This window comes from Bradysia coprophila, assembly GCF_014529535.1.
Source record: "Bradysia coprophila strain Holo2 chromosome X unlocalized genomic scaffold, BU_Bcop_v1 contig_12, whole genome shotgun sequence".
NCBI classification, from domain to species: Eukaryota; Metazoa; Arthropoda; class Insecta; order Diptera; family Sciaridae; genus Bradysia; species Bradysia coprophila.
In genome coordinates this window covers 1059024-1075452 of record NW_023503293.1, presented here as the reverse complement: position 1 = coordinate 1075452, position 16429 = coordinate 1059024, and the positions used below count along the sequence as shown (strand labels likewise).

The 16429-nt window shown below is 38.7% G+C and overlaps 1 protein-coding gene across 2 annotated transcripts; it reads right to left on the bottom strand.

Annotated features, from left to right (window-relative positions):
- Positions 1–15689, bottom strand: LOC119067512 (zinc finger SWIM domain-containing protein 8). 2 transcript variants are annotated; one of them, XM_037170525.1, is made up of 8 exons: positions 14892–15689; positions 6545–6793; positions 6305–6471; positions 6087–6235; positions 1794–6016; positions 1332–1737; positions 1109–1270; positions 1–1042 (listed from the first exon to the last, which is right to left on the bottom strand). In XM_037170525.1, the coding sequence occupies exons 1-8, from the start codon at positions 15115–15117 to the stop codon at positions 976–978; spliced, it is 5649 nt and encodes a 1882-aa protein (XP_037026420.1). In that variant the 5' UTR covers positions 15118–15689; the 3' UTR covers positions 1–975. The 2 variants fall into 2 exon arrangements, with proteins under 2 accessions (XP_037026420.1, XP_037026421.1); XM_037170526.1 differs by having other exon boundaries at positions 1121–1270; positions 14892–15688.
- Between the last annotated feature and the right edge of the window lie 740 nt (positions 15690–16429).

The following is a 16429-nucleotide window of genomic DNA, read 5'->3' as shown; positions in this document are numbered from 1 at the left end:
TTGAGAATAATTTTTTATTTATTTTTTCGTCCAAGCTGCAACTTTGTTCAATATAGTTGATACTGATATTGTAGCCGGCTATGTATGACGCTAACGAACATGGAATTTTACAAAATATAGGAAAGAAAGCTATGTCCATGCTCTACACTGCCGATTTTTGTGAATTGTGATATAATTGGATCCGGTGACATGAAATCAAAATTCACTTCGTAGAAACAACGTACATGGGGATGGGCAATCAAATTTCAGCCTAAGTTATCTACAGCTGATTTTCAGCTGATTCACTAATGCAAACAAAACTGGTTACACGGACTTAACACCACACGAGTGATAGTGGCAGAACCCTATAACATAGCCGTTCTGTTTGCATGAGTGAATCAGCTGTGAAGCAAACTGCGTTTGAAATTTGATAGCCGTTTCCCGTACAAAAATCGTGAAACTAAAATTTAATTTAATTTTAGGAAAGTTAATACAAAAAAAAAGGAAAATAAAAGGGAAAACAAAGTCCTAACCGTGTCACTAACGGAAGTCGTTTCACATATTATTGTTATCGTACGGTGTGGGTTGGGTAATGCAATTAACGGTAAAATTTGAAATGTCCACAACGATCGGTGCCGCAATAACATTCAGATTTTGATTCGGAGCAGCGGTCAGCGTTAACATTGCAGTGGAGTACATACCTGACGGAACAGCCGGCCCATTGCTAGTCGATGACGATTGTGCAATGGATTGTTGTACCGTTAGATTACCTAAATTTGTGGTGGCAGCAGATTCTTTTAATTGTTGATGTGCACCTGATTGTTGGTGATGATTATGCTGTTGTTGTTGTTGATGATGATGATGTTGTTGCTGCTGCTGATGCTGCTGTTGTTGTTGTTTCTGTGATATCTGCTGTCCTTGTGAAGATTGTGATGTTTGAGGACATCCACTTGGTGCGGATGAAACGATTTCGGAACATGCCGAGTCCAGTCTTTGTCATTTAGAGTTACTTTGCAGGGCTGTGTTTATCTGCGCCCAGAGATCCTTTTTGCACGATTTCGATCTGAAATTGGGGGTTTTTGGGGAAAAGAAAGTTGTAAAGATTGGCAATTCTCTTTCATTAACTAACTCGTGTAGTAACCTTCTGATGGTCTGGATCCAGTCTTTGAACTGATTATTTCCCTCGGGTGTAATTTGGAATGCAGCTCGGGCCGCTAAGATGATGCTAGCGAAATCTTCGTAATCAGCCGCGGTTAAGTGGTACAATTTTTGATGGATGCATTGAATGTACCTGAGGCAAAAATAAAAAAAAAAATCATTCCAACCGCACATGGTCACATCATCACACTTACATTTGTTGGCACTTTTGAACCAATGGAGTTAACGCAGATCGCAAATGTTGCATGACCAACGTAGGATTGTTCCGAGCCAAGAAATGAGCTGATTCTAAGGCGACGTCGTGCAAAACGAACGGACTCACAATTGAATTTACGGCACAGACGCAGAACTGATGTAGATATTGCGTGCCAAGTTTTTTCGAGATTTGTAACAGCCATTTGACATCTTCACCATACGGCGGATTTCGTGCGTATTTGGCTTGTGGACGATCGTCGTGCACCCGACGAGCCAATGTTTCCATAGCCAGCATACCAACATTGTACGCAGCGAGTAGATAGCGCAACTGCTGTGGACTGAAGTGATGAATGTGACGCTGCCGTTGTGGTGGATGAGATGGCGGTGGTTGAATGAATGTGTTTCCTAGAACAGAAAATATTTAGAAAAAGAAGTTTTCGCAAAACAGGGAGTATCCTCACCGTAAACAACACCGTGTGGCTGCATTTGTTGCATTGTTTGCTGCTGGATTTGTTGATTTGGCGGCGGTTGATTAAGTGAACCGACTTGTGGTGGAGGTTGTGTTCGCATTGCATTGGGAGGAAGAGCGGGAGGTGGAACGAAAAATTGCATATTGGGTTGGATTTGAACGTTTGGAGTTGGTGGTGGTACTTGAACGGGAACTTGGAATTGTTGACCAGTGGGACATTGCATTGCTGTGAAGCCAGATGATGCAACAGCCGAATGATTCATTGATTGGAATGTTGCACCGACCGGTTGATGAACGAATGGTGGTGGTTGGTTTGTCGGCGGTGGATATTGAAACGCTTGCGGTGCGGAAATGTACATTTGCATTTGATTATGTGGATACGCTATGTTGTGATGATGATAGATGCCTTGGCAAGCAAAGCCGTATGGTCCGTAAATTGGTGCAATTGTTGTGACACCTGGCTGATATGGTTGTGGTGGGGAAGCAGTAACAACAACTTGTGGATTTGGAACCGGTTGCGATTGTTGTTGCATGTCAGAAACGTCCATTATAGCTGCCAGTTGAACATTGTGGTCGACGTGATGATTGTCGTCATGGATGTCGTGGCCATGAGGTGAATTTCGCATATATAACTCATACCAATATTTAGCCACTTGAAATAATACTTCTGGATACACACCACCTCCTTTGGCTGCGTGTTCCACGGTAAAACAAGCTCTTTCCAGCATCTGATCACTTTGCTCTTTACACTGCAAAATAGCTCGGGTAATTTCGTTCGGATTCAAAGCAGCCGCATGAGGCAAAACCGACAATGCCAATTCGGCTGAGGGATACACCATATTACTATCCCATCCTCTTGAAGCTCTATCCGCCATTCCAGCAGCCTCTGGTGGCGTTAAATGACCTTCCCATGTATCAATCAAAAAGGATATGGCCGGTGCTCCGATTTCCATTGCCTGTCCTAAAATCCATGATACGTGCGATGAATAAGTTCGCGACAACCAATTCGAGCTGACACAGTTATGAAGTCCCAGCGCATAGAGACCCAGTTGAAAAGCGCACATATGCAGCGCCCGATGAGGTCCATGATGATTCTGATTGGTTGTTGCTTGCGTGAATAATGACGTTGAACTGGTGCCTCCAGCCTTTGTTAAGACATTTTTGGCCAATTCGAACATGAAATGTGCACTCGCCTCCGACGGTTGATTCGGTATCGACGGATAAATACGTTTGCCTTTATATCGTGATTCCTTTGAGCGAGCGTTTGTGTTCGTAATTGTGGGTGCCACTGGTTGACCCTGATTGTTGGACGTTGTCGGTGTATTTTGTTGCGACAGACACATAGCACTCATACCAATTTCTAATTCGGCACTAGTACTGCTGTGTGGCCGAGAGTTTGTACAAAAATCGTTTTGGAAATGTTCGTTATTGTAATGTGCGGCTAAATCCTGTTCTTCACGTCGGGCTTGAGCGGCTTGCGTACGAACTGGTGGATTATTTGAGTAATACGAAGGCAAGAGTTGAGTTTTGATGAGTGTATGAATTTCCCTGTCGATCAGTTTGTCCATGATACGGGCGATCTTTCGCGGTTCGTCTTTGTAGTAATACAGCAATGTCAATGCTAAGTCACCACGTTGTCGTCGGGTTCCTTCGCACAGCAAAGGATGTTCTGCTTCCGAAACATTTGCTTTAAGTCCTAAAGCGGCAACGGCTGCTTCAAATCCAAGATTTTCGTCGGTCGGTATTCGATACGACATTGACATAACTTTCAATCTTTCCTTTCCGGCTACCGATGGCATTACTAGTGCATCAAATATGAAACTAGCCAACATAATCGGCAGCAGTGCTTCACCGCGAGAGCGCAGTTGACCGTCGCGCAATTTCTCGGCCTTCTCTCGAATTACATTCAATTCCATGTGACCCAATGGAATTCGTTTTAACAGGCCCAACAGATCCGCTTCCTGATTTGCAAGTTTTACTTCAAGTGGTTTTGTGCTTGCTGGCGGACGAGGCATTTCTAAGCCAAACAAACAAATCCGAAAACTCAAATGATAATGCTCCGAGTTCTCCGCCAAGACAATGCATAAGAAAGCACACTTCGATAATGTTCCAGACGCCAGAACACTTAACTGATGTGAAATGGGATTGACATTCATTTTCTTTCCCTTACGCTTCATTGGCGGTGGCATTTCAATCATTAAATTCGGTGGATGGGCCAACATTTCTTCGGCCAACCGAACTGCCAGGTAGCAAGCTTCTCTGCCATGACCGTGCGCATGTAATCCTTCAGCCCGAGCAAACAGTATGTCCCAGGCATCTTCCGTTGGTTTGATGTTCGAGAATATTTGAGCTTTGTTGGTTCCTTGATCGATTTTCGCTTGCTGTTCCAGCAATTTGTTCTGATTCGTCTTCGAGTCGTAGTAGTACATGTTGAATTCGTCGGACTGTTGGCTACCTGAGCTGGACACACTCTCATCTTTCGATGGTCGTCGGTCTTCCTCGACTGTTTCGGTTTTCGGTTCCGTTGACTTTTCGACGACTGCAACATCGCCACGTGATGTTGATGGTTGTGGCACAAATGTGTTTGACGTTGATGGGATAGCTAAAGTAGATGTTGTTGCGGGTAACGACGACGACGATGATGATGATATCGCCGTGGCATTTATATTGGCTGTGGGAACTGGTTGCAAATATTTTGCATTAAATGATGAAAGAGATGATGAAACAGATGGATTCGGTTCGTTGGCACTTTTTGTTGACGGTGCTGTTATTGCTGAACTAGTACTAGTACTACTACTACCACCAGCAATAGCATCATCCTCATAATTCACTATGTTATTCGACTTACTTACACTAAATATATTCGCGTTTTTACTATTTACACTTGCACTGTTGTTCACAACATTTGAATTAGAAAAATTACTGGTCAATGACGTCGAAACGCTGGTCATTGTTTTATTCACATTGTTACTATTCTTTCGATTCGATTTGATGTCGTCTAGAACGACACTCGAACTGGACGAATCGCCACCTTGAGAATCATTTTCGTTTGATTTAACTTTCGTTGTTGTCGTCATCTCCGTGCCACTCGATTTATTTGTGTCGGAAACGTCCTCTGTTGCTTGTGAATGCTCCAACACTGTACTATCTACACCGTCATCTTCATTCTCGCAAAAGCCTTCACTGGACGCACTCGATCGATTACAATCGTCCGGTTCGTTGGGCAACGGATTACGTCCTAAATTCACACTGTCACTGCTGCTATTACTGCTATTGTTGCTACTCGATGCGTAAGCTCGATATGAACGCTTTAATTGATGATGATGATCGGATATGATGTAGTTGTAGCGTTTATGTGTCGACAGTACCGCCTGACTTGAATTGACCTGACTTTGTGTGTCACACTTTGAATCGGTGTGTTTGAAACAAGTGAACGGACAATGGTACATGGGATTTGTGTCTTGCGTGTGTGTTATACCCGGTATTTGATAATCCTCCCAATCCAAATAACACGCTTCAATAGCTGGCTTAAATCCAATAAACAGTTCAGCATCGGTCCGTAAATTGTTTTGGTGCTTGTTGCTGTACGACGAACTCTGCACACGACATTTTACAATTCGGTCCAAAATTTTTAAGTGCCAAGCTGTGAATTGAGCATGCAACATGTCTCGCTCGTCCGGCGCTAGGCCGGGATTCAATGCAGCCAAACGCCACAAAATTACTATTTCGTCGCACAGAGAACTGCACGCGTGCTGTGATGCATTTGCATTACTATGTGTATTACTATGTTTACCGCCGGTGTGTCCACCAGTGCCGAATAATAACGACAATTTCGTATTGAACCACCACACCAATATCTGATCGCAGACCATACACTCTTCGGTGATGATTTCCAGCAATCTTATGGCATTACGATCACAGCGTCGGTACATTTCGCGCACTATCAACAACAAATTCCACATGCCTTCCGGTTCACGTCCGCGTAACGGTCGTAACAGTGAACTCCATTCGGCTGCAGCCGGTGGTGCCGAGTTAGTTAAATAGTTCACATCGCTGAACACCATCGGTGCGGGTAAACAGAATTTTATCAAAATCTTTTTGATGTTGTCGTGCAGCGTTTTCTCATCCAAATACCAGTTCGTTTGATCATTGGCAGATGCACCAGCTGTTGGATCCGGTGCACCACATACTGTGTTAATTGCTGTTGGCTGACAGCTGAGTGGCAAAAATTTACGATATTGAATGCCATTACATTAAAAGAAGCATTTTTTTCTAAAGAACTTACCTCAGCAATTCATCCAACAAACGTTGTGCAGTTGGTAATATCTGCTGCGGTAATTCGCTGATTAAATACTGAGCAAACTTCTGCAGCTGATCTCTCTGCAATCGTGTCAAGGATTCTGAAACCGGAGCTCGTAGACATACTTCATTCGGCTACGGGGAAGAATCAAAACGAAAACTTTAGTCAGTCGAACTATGGTCGAACGAGAAAAATGCTCCTACGCAATGTATTCGGTGTAAACACACAGCTACCACATGAGAACACCAGTACGCCGCTGAACTACATGTACAATTACATGATGATATGCGACGACGATCGAATGTAACAGCTACATTAAATTGTGTTCTTGGTGGACTGCAATGTACAACTGTGGCAGATAAATGAAAACCTAATATGGTGAACGAGAAAAGCAAAACATTGTACATTTCACTGTTTTTACTGCCTGAACCGTAAACACGAACCAATTTGCAGGGAGTCCTTTACCAGACGGTTCTTGAACAGCTGATCTCCTCTGTGAAATTCATCGGCTGAACTATTCGCCAAACACGAATACAATCGGATGTCTTCCTCATTGTCGGGAAAACTCCAATACGCAATTCGCAGTTGCAGTTGTTCCGGTACTGGCGGGTAAACATGTTCGACTAGTTCAAATGGTATGAATGAAGCGACACATTTAGCAGCTAGTTCGGTTAATGTGGTAACTTGGGGCTCTGAAAATACAGTGAGGCAATATATCAATGGAAATGGAAGTAATCAACGATTTTATAGGTGAAAGTTCAATTTAAAATGGGGAAATATATTCATACGAACAAGTCGATATTCTTTTAGGTTTACGGAGGTTTCCCATAAAATAAAACATTTGGGACCGACCTCCGACAAAATTCATAAAGAAAAATCCGAGGCATGGTTTTCGAAAATTTTAAATGTAAATACCACCCCCAGAGCATGTTGAAATGATAAGACAAATAAATGAAGAAATAGAAGACATTAGGAAAGAAGAAAATACATTCCGTGCATCTTGTTTATATAGCAAGATCTCGTTACGTGTATCCGCGGTGTTCATGTTAATTTCATAAATGGCCAGCTTCAAATGGAAACGGAAAATTGAGATTTTTTAGAATTCACCTTTCACGTGCACAACATTTGCATTAAATCTTAATGAAATCAAAAATCCGTGATTTCTTATTGCAAAACATTTTGTTGTCTTGCGGCCAGAAAATGCGCAAGATTACCATGTAAACATAAATCAGTTTTTCACATTTTTTGGCCGCAAAACTGTCTCGCAGGGAAATTTTTTGGGTTTTTTTTCTTTTCGGCTCGAAATACAACCTTCCCACACGCCTCAACAAGAAATGTCCCAGGGAGCCAGTAATGTACTATTACCGTATTTTATCGATATTGCCAGAGATATAAGGGTTAACCCATTAAAGTTCGTAAGGTTCGTGAGTATGGTGATTTCGTAGACTTTTGACGTAAAATATATCAGAGAAATGTCAAAAGTTCACGAAAGTTCCATACTTACGAACTTTACGCACCATAATGGTTTACTCCTATTGTAACGTAGAAGCAAAAAACTACAAATTTGCTTAGACATCCAGAAACGTGAACGCGTGAACCTTGAGTGAGTAGGGAGGAGCAGAAGCTCTGTTCGTTAATAGATTGTGCCTTCCTTTTTGAAGGCATTTCAGGTGGGGTATTTTCAGTGATTCTAAACGTCCGTATAATGACGCAACGATTGATCTACACAGGATTTCCGCTAATGAAATGAAGCAGGCTGCATTAATGTTACTGAAATGAAGAAATTCAAATGTTGTGTGTAACGATAATGAGAAAGGTGTGTGTCGTCCAAATTTATACGACTCTTGTTTACGCTAACAGTTATTTATGGAATCGAATGAAGGTATTTTATCGCACTATATGTGAGAGAGTCAGGCCGTGTGCGACAAAATATCACTAATACTGGTCCAGTATACGATTTGTGTTTTCTTATGAATTCAAGGAAATCGAAGTGTCAGTATCATTTACCGTACTACTGGGTTTTTTCCACTAGCTCAGATCAGCATATCCTTTATTGCACAAATGCAAGTAGTAATGTTAAATCTGAGAAATTTCCGATGTACATTGTAGACGTAAACATTTTACTTCTGATATGTACTTTGTACTTCTAAAACGTAGAATTTTACGTGTAACCTGTACAATTCGACGTTTTAGACAAAGTACGTATCAGAAGTAAAATGTTGTTTTTTTACACGTCCAACGCTTACGTCTACACTGACAAAAAAGTTTCGAAAAACTCAGCTGTAGCAGGTAACTTTGTCTCCAGGTAATCTAAATTATCTGTCGCAGCTGTATTTTTTGTATGGGGCGCTACAGCTGTGGCAGCTATTGATATACCTGGAGACAAAGTTACCTGCTAGAGCTGAGTTTTTCGAAACTTTTTCGTCAGTGTACAATGTACATCGAAAACTTCACTTTTTTACGTCCAAGGACAATCTGCAAAAAGAGAGGACATGATTTATGAATGATCCGTCCTATCCATTCATACATTTTAAATGATTTACAGGCAAAAAAGGAAAGTAGAAGAAAAGTGTATCTCACGAATTTTCGCCGTAATTTATCGAGGCGGACAAGTTTAACATTTAACTGACCTTTTTCTGAAGATCTTTGAAGTATTATAGACGCGAACAGGTAACTATTTAGACGAGACTAGTGGCAAACAAGAATGATATAACAAGAATTGAAAAGCTTTGGAGCAGAATTTGTGATCAACGAGGGTAAGAAGTGGCCTGGCTAGAATTTGAACTGGCTAGAGCATAAAAAGTAGGTGATAACTTATCTTGGATAACAGGAGTAGCCTTTAAATTAATAGAAAGAATGAACTAAATTGATTTAAATGGTGAGGAGGTTTAACCGAACATTAGAATCAAAGCCAAAGCACTCAAATTGATTGGTGTAATCGTGTTAATTCTAGTAATGAAGAAAATGTAGTCAATCAAATTATTCCCTCTGTAATACTGAGAGTAGTACCTATAGGCTGCCATTAACCAAATTTATGTAAAATTGGAATTTAATGGATCAATATGCCGACATTTTGAAGGAAAAAGGTTAAAAAAGATTTTTGAATAATTGAGAAAGACCAAAAACGTTCTGCTGTTTTAAATCAATTTGTCAATTAAAAGAAGAACCACCTTTCCATTGCTCGTATACATCTGACTTGTTGTTGCTTTTTCAGTAGTTATTTGTGATGGAATACGATTTTCAACCAACAATTCAAAGCCGACGCATTTTAACTGCAACTTGAATTTATAATCTTTATTCTTTACCATTCCCAAAACTCAACACAAGTCCAACTGCACTATAAAATCAAAATCTTTTGAATCCGTTACGGCAAACAGACAACATGTATTTTGTTTAGGTAGGTCAGATGCTAATAAAAATAATTATTCACGCACATGAAAATGTGTATACGAAGCTCATTATAATTAACCAACCGCATGTTTTATGTTTCCAGAGAATATTGCATAAAATATGGGAGAAACACACACACAAACTCCACGCCAAATTGATTGCTAGTTACGTTTAGTTAATGAAACGAAAGGGGTTTTGAACTCAAAAAAACGATTATTTTGTTTCAGTTTTTAAATTATATATGAAAAATTACGGTACACAAACGGAACGATGTTGTGTAGCTTTTCGATTTCTGTGTTGTGCGTATTTAAATGGTCGGTTGCGAAACAGGCATTGAACTTTTTTGTAGTAGGAACACATTGAGCTTGGTATCAAATGCTAGTGATGAAATAGGTATTTTCTGAACTAAGTGACGAGCCGTTGAAAACTCGAAGCCGCAGGCCGACTGTGACAATACACATAGAGTACCTTCACTAGCTATAGCAGCAAATGGTAGCCGAATCTTTCACTTAAAATGTGTCCTCCCGGCTGAACAGTAACCATACGCTATCATTATTATTATTACATAGAGTTCCTAAAATTGTATACTTTGTCATGAGTGATAAAAAGTGGAATTTTTGAGTATTAGTCGTAAGCTTGTCCTAACGAGGCGAAGCCGATTAGAACTTAAATTTCTCCTTAAGTAAGAAAAACTTATAATTCATTACAAGCTTCATGTTGACATTGTTCATCGCGAAGACCGGTTTGAATCGTTGGCATTAGTTAACGTTAAATGTGGCACATAAACATCTGAAATGACTTCATTTTCGCTAGTCTCGTTGGTCGAGTTGGGTAGGCGCTGGATTTATAAACCAGAGGTTGCTAGTTCGCCCAGCTGTAGACGACATAAGCAAAAATGCTTTCACTTCAGATTTTGGTGTCTATGTCTCACTTAATAAAATTAAAGATTGTTGGTTTCACATCGGAGACCAGAGTTCACAGGAACTCATAATATTCGTACCACATCCTATTCGCTATTCACTAACGTTTCAAATGAAACAAGAAATAAAACGCCTTGGGTCAAGTAGCCGTCCACTTCTAAGGCCCTAGCTCAAGAGGGACATTTTTTGCGGATTCGTCATCTATGACCAGTAGACAAATGCTTTGCCTTTACCGTCTGCTTCGAATTTTATACGGTTTAACAAACGGCATAACAGTCTTAAAACTCCCCAGTACTTCGCACAGAGTTAAAAACGACATCGTTGACAGAAACTTAAACAATATGTAAGTCATCAATCGCACGATGCCAAGGTAAAACGTGTGTAAAAGGATATACGTGTAACTTGCTGTGCTAAATGTACATTTGAAGCCATATTTCGCCAACCCATTCATTATGCATATCGCAATGAACGGCAGACACTCTGAGACAAATTCAATGAAATTTCAGACCATTGACATCAGATGAGCCGTAATTTTATTTTAAATTTTAACTAAGAATATTAGTTCGGGACTGGGAGAATGTTCACATCTAATTCATTAATATTCATTGACAGATGAAATCATATAAACCTTTCGTTTATTAAGGGATGCAGTGAACTGTGTACCAAGTGTACCGTATGATCCATATTATCTATGCGAACATAAAGAGAAGTAGAAAGAGACTGCATAAAACAGAAACAGAATGACAAAAGCAAAAAATTTCGATAAATTATAAACAGCAGTACTTTGCTCACTGTTGTAAAAATGGTTTGTGTTCAAACAGCCGGAAAGAAAATCCTTGAACAGTTCTTTGACTCAATTTTTTTTTACATTATTTCGTTTTCTTCTTTTAAATGAAGTGAATGAGCGAACAGAAAAAGACATTTAGTGCATGGTGGAAGAGGTGATGGTTTTTTCTTTGTTTTTATTATTTTATTTTCATCGTGTGCAATGTCCTACATCCATTGTGCCTTATTTCAATGTTCTAATTCTTTTTTTTGTGTTTTCAAAAAAGAACTGTTGCTAACATTATGAACACACAAACAAACTAGGACGTGTCTCTTTCTGTTGTTTCTCTTTTTTGTTTATGTTTTTCTCTTCTTTTTTTTGATAAATCGAAAAGTGCATTTATACCAAACTTTTTGTGTAGGTAGGCAAGTAGGTGGTAGTATCCTTGTTGCTATATTCGAAATGGAGCGAATGTTATGTAAGTCATTAATAGGATTGAATGATATTTTGTAAAAAAATTTTGCTTTTTGACGACCTTTAACTGAAACATTTAAAATTGGCAGGTGAATCTGTCAAGCCAGTGGCTACAACTTTCTAAAATTTAGCGAATTTGGTATGAGGATTACGTGGCTAACGGGTGTAATAATCGACGAAATTAGGTTGAATTTTATAAGGTGGTATCTTTGCGCTTAGAATAAAGTCACGCCAAGATACAAACAGAAGCAATAATTGGGTCTAATACTGGGAACTAATTGACTGAAATTGCTGAAAATTTATTTGACTTTTTCGGTATTTTTCAGTCAATTTGAGTAAGTAAAATTCCCTATTGTATGTCCTGAGAAATAACCAACCTGTTTTTCATGGCCTATCATCTGTTATCGATAACGATTCCCGGAATAAACGACGGACTCTGACTAACACAGTAACACAGTAGAAAAGAAGATGTTTAAAAATTTGAAATAAAAGATTTGAAATCAATCACTTGAAAATACTTAAATCAAATGAAGTAATAGATCCGATAGTAAAACTGCTGACATTCTTACGGTCGACGAAAGGTAAGCTTCTCCGGTTCTTGTGTGTGTCAAGAAAATTTTGCACTCTATAGCTAACAGCTAGCCTAGAAGTGTGAGATTGAGCCTACGAGGAACGTAAGATGTGTCGGATTCGGATATTCTGTAAGGTCGAATGAAATTTTGCAATTGAATCTGAGGCTTTCACTAATACCCACCAAAAAATGTTAATCCCGTTTAACAAATTACCTTAAGATGATGAGTTTTTCGTCAAAACAGGATCTCGAGTTTCAATTAGCGGAGGTCGGAATTTTGGGCAGTTAAAAAGAGTAAAACAAATCTTTTTATGGTAATGTAGAAGTAGTGCGTTAATTCCTAATACTTTCCAGATAGAAACTACGAAATTTCTCTTTATTTCAGAGCCATTAACTTCGAGGCATTATCGGGTCAAAGACCTCATTATTGCAATGTTGAAACGGGATGACAACTTCTGAATTACGATTGTTTTTAACTCAACGCCGGCCTGCTTCTATGAGCTATCTTTTATCAGAGTTCAGATGCCAGCAGCAGTCTGGTGTATACAATAACATAAAATGTGTCACATAAGTAGGTAGGTACTGGATCCACGTTACCGAAATCCGTCACATCAGTCTGAATGCTTTTTGAATGAAATTTTAAATCGGAAGACGGCAGTCTGGCGATAAGCAAACATTCGAGCCGTGCAATAAATCTAAAGATTCTGATCTTCATAAGTTTCTGACAAATTTCCAAATTTATTCTTTCGTCGTGAATAGTTCGCAGCCGTTTACAGGTTGTATGTGCAACACAATATCATGTGCGATGAGTATAGGACAGAATACGTAAAATTAATGTCTATCGAAAAGCAATAAGTTGGCGTGGCATGGCCGAAGCATGTTGTAATCGATCAGCGAAAGGATGAAAAAAAAATGTTTTAAGAAATTGCAGTACCAAACAATTTAGTTTTGGACAGTACAGTCAGTAATCGCTTTGAGCCAATATAGCGATTATGAAATTCGCAATCAAACAGCATCGTTCGCAGATATATCCATAAATAAATGAGAATCAAAATTTAGAAAGCGAAAGTCATTCGCTTTTAGTTGTCGTTTGATTTTACTTTTACTTTTCACGCGAAATTCTCTTTCTACTTCATAATTTGACTTTAAAATTTTTTATTTTTTTTTGTATATTTATCTCATAATGAATGGCGCGGGTCATAAATTATAATTTTTTCAATAAGCTCGATCCATACCGCCTAGTTCAATCCTTTTTCCAACGGTTTATTTACCACTACATTCGAGTCTGGCTCTGGCTCATGTTTGATATGTTTGAACTGTAAAGTTTTTTTTTTAATAGATAAGAAATATAACTCCAGTAACATCATTTCGATCACAATCCCATCTAACCCACTCCAATCAGACTTGTTATTTTCCCAGAAATCCAACCTTAATTAAACTGCACATTTCAACACCTACAGTGAGTGGAAAAGAAAATTATTTTCCTACAATTCTCATTCTCACACAATAAAATTTTGTTGTACGTATCGATTAACCCACTTTTCAATCCATTCCACCAATTGATGAGCGTGTCAGTGTTCGACAAAAAAAAATTATTTTTAATTACTAATTTTGCTTTTCTGCTATTGGAACACCGTTCCGGAATAAATTATGCAGGAAAAGTGAATATGATTTCACCCCTTATTACAAAATCTAAAACAAAACAGCGTTCATTGACGTCGAAATGAAAATTGACGAACGACTTTCTATTATAAAATTTGAAATGCAATTCTCTCATATACGCACTATTATGACATCTCAGACCATGTAAGTGTGAATTGTAGGAATGGTGAATGAAATTCGGATTATTTCGTTGTGCCACTTTATTTATCATCTGATCACTTTGTGGAAAGAAAAGAAAATGGGGAAAAAAACGAAACCGAGAAGCACAACAGTTAATACTGGTAAAACAGACAGTAGACACCTAGCAAAAACAAAAGCCACATTGTAGCATCACCCAAACGATATGGTCCATGTATGTCCGAAAGGCACAACTTTGTATGGGTAGTATTTGGTGGTTTCTCTTTGATGAATAATTAATGGCCAAATCTATGAGCTGAATGGAAATTGTATGCAAACGACCGTAATTAACAAAAGATCTTGTCGATTTTCGTACTGAAAATGACAGGATTGGAATTTTGTTTTTCTTTTCTTTTCTTTTTTTCAGCCAGCAAATGTACATGGCGCGGGTACATCTATACCGGGATACATAGTATTGTTAGCAATCCCACTTCCATTAACAGAAACGAAAACAATGAAAAATTAGAAGTTCAAACGACAAACAACAAAAAGAAAGCACACAAATTTTCCAACCAATTCTCTTTGTCATGAATAAATACGGTCGGTTAGAGTGCACAAAACTAAAACACAAATTGTCGGAGTGTTTCGAACAAAACAAATAAATCTAAAATTGTTCCAACTTGTGGTTTCGAAATTTTCAACAAATAAACACCGGACCATTAAAGGCATGTTGTAACATTAAATCATTTTCCTCGAATGGATCCCGTTCGAACAAAGAAAAAATTCTGTCGATTGAATTGAGCGTCTTTTGTTTTCTGGTCCCAATCGGGCCGAAATTGTTTTTCGATCACTGGATGGTTACATTTTATTGAATGGAAATACAAACTTACCATCAGCTGTTTTCCGTACACCACCGTTTCCAAATGTGCTTGCGGTTATGGGACGTTTCCATCCCCTCCAATTATTACATAAACTTTCTGGTTCTGAGCTCCACGAACACAACGAATCCTCTTCAAATCGGTCTGAATCGTCAAAACTGTGGCTATCGCATTCTTCGGCATTCCATTCCGGGGGGGCCTCTTGCTGTTGTTGTTGCCCCCCAACCGCATCTGCCATAAGGTCGGTGGTGTTCTATGATTTTATTCCAGCGAAAACTTTTGATTCGAAGGCAAATATGGTTTTCCGTATATATCAACTGTTTACTGTTTAGATGGCGGGCAAATGCTTGCGATTTAATGTCTATCGATGTACACAAAGCGGTTTAGAACGCTGGACAAATATTCCGAAGAAAGCTTCCGAAACAAAAAACAAAAAATCACTTTTTGCTCACACAAAAACCAATATATTTATCGCCACCATAACCGAATCAGCGAAAATCTACTTTCTATGATGGCTGTGTGTTGTTGTAAGCCAGACATTAGACACATATAAAGCGAATCGATCAATTTGCATTGAATAATCATTTCCCGAGCCACTGGTTATTTTCACTATCAAAGTTTTTTCTTCTTTTGAATTCAGGATTTGAAGTTTTTTCTTGTGAAATAAAATGGATTTCAGACCTACACGATAACAACAAATATGTAGATGAATTGGTGAACTAAGAACTTTATCTTCTATCTTTTGTTAACCGAAACTTTTTTTTTTGTTGCATATGATCGAATCGGGCAGAGTCGGTTGTCAATTTTTTGTTGCCGAAACATTTTGGTATACACGGTATACACTGCTCTGGGACAAAGAAGAAAATATTATTAATGTCGATAATAGAATTTTGTTTTCGTCAAGTTGTCAAGTCAAGTTACCAGATGTTGCAGCGCAAAGCTGTCGGTTGGTTTTAAATTTAAAAGGTTATACATAGGTCGTGAGACGAAGGTATATAAACATACTGAAGGTAACGCAAACCCTCAGGGAATAGCAAGAAATACGGATCCCAAGTTTCGGGTGAATATAAGATTGGTTATGTTGCAGCCGTGACGTTATGCATGAAAAATCAGGATGCATGAAATATCTTTGACAGATAGCTCATACATTTTCTGTCAACTATTTTCAATCATTTTGCATTGGGCCATTTTTCGAGCATTTTTTTACAGTCGAGCGTAACATATTATTGGTACACATAATATAATACTAAAGAGAGGCATCTACACGGAAAAAAAATCGATTATTCGAACCAAATTTAATTCAAATTCAAATTTATTGACTCAACTGAACAAAAGGAAACACCTTATATTAATGTTCATAGCGAAACATAACTCACAAAAGTCAGCCCGTAACAGAAAACGAAAACAAAAAAAAAATAATTAAAATAAATAAACAAATACTAAAAACCTTCACATTAGTTTGAAAGGTGACACAAAAAAAAGAAAAACTGCACGCAGAGCAATATAGAATTTAGAAAGGAAGAACTTAAGATAAATTATGACTTACTCAC

Excerpts from the sequence above, each read along its gene's own strand:
- LOC119067512 (XM_037170525.1), bottom strand. The coding sequence starts at position 15,117 with ATGGCAGATGCGGTTGGGGGGCAACAACAACAGCAAGAGGCCCCCCCG. Across the intron at positions 6,017-6,086 it reads TTGTTGGATGAATTGCTGAG|CTGTCAGCCAACAGCAATTA; the intron begins GTAAGTTCTTTA and ends TTTGCCACTCAG. Across the intron at positions 1,738-1,793 it reads GCCACACGGTGTTGTTTACG|GAAACACATTCATTCAACCA; the intron begins GTGAGGATACTC and ends TTTCTGTTCTAG.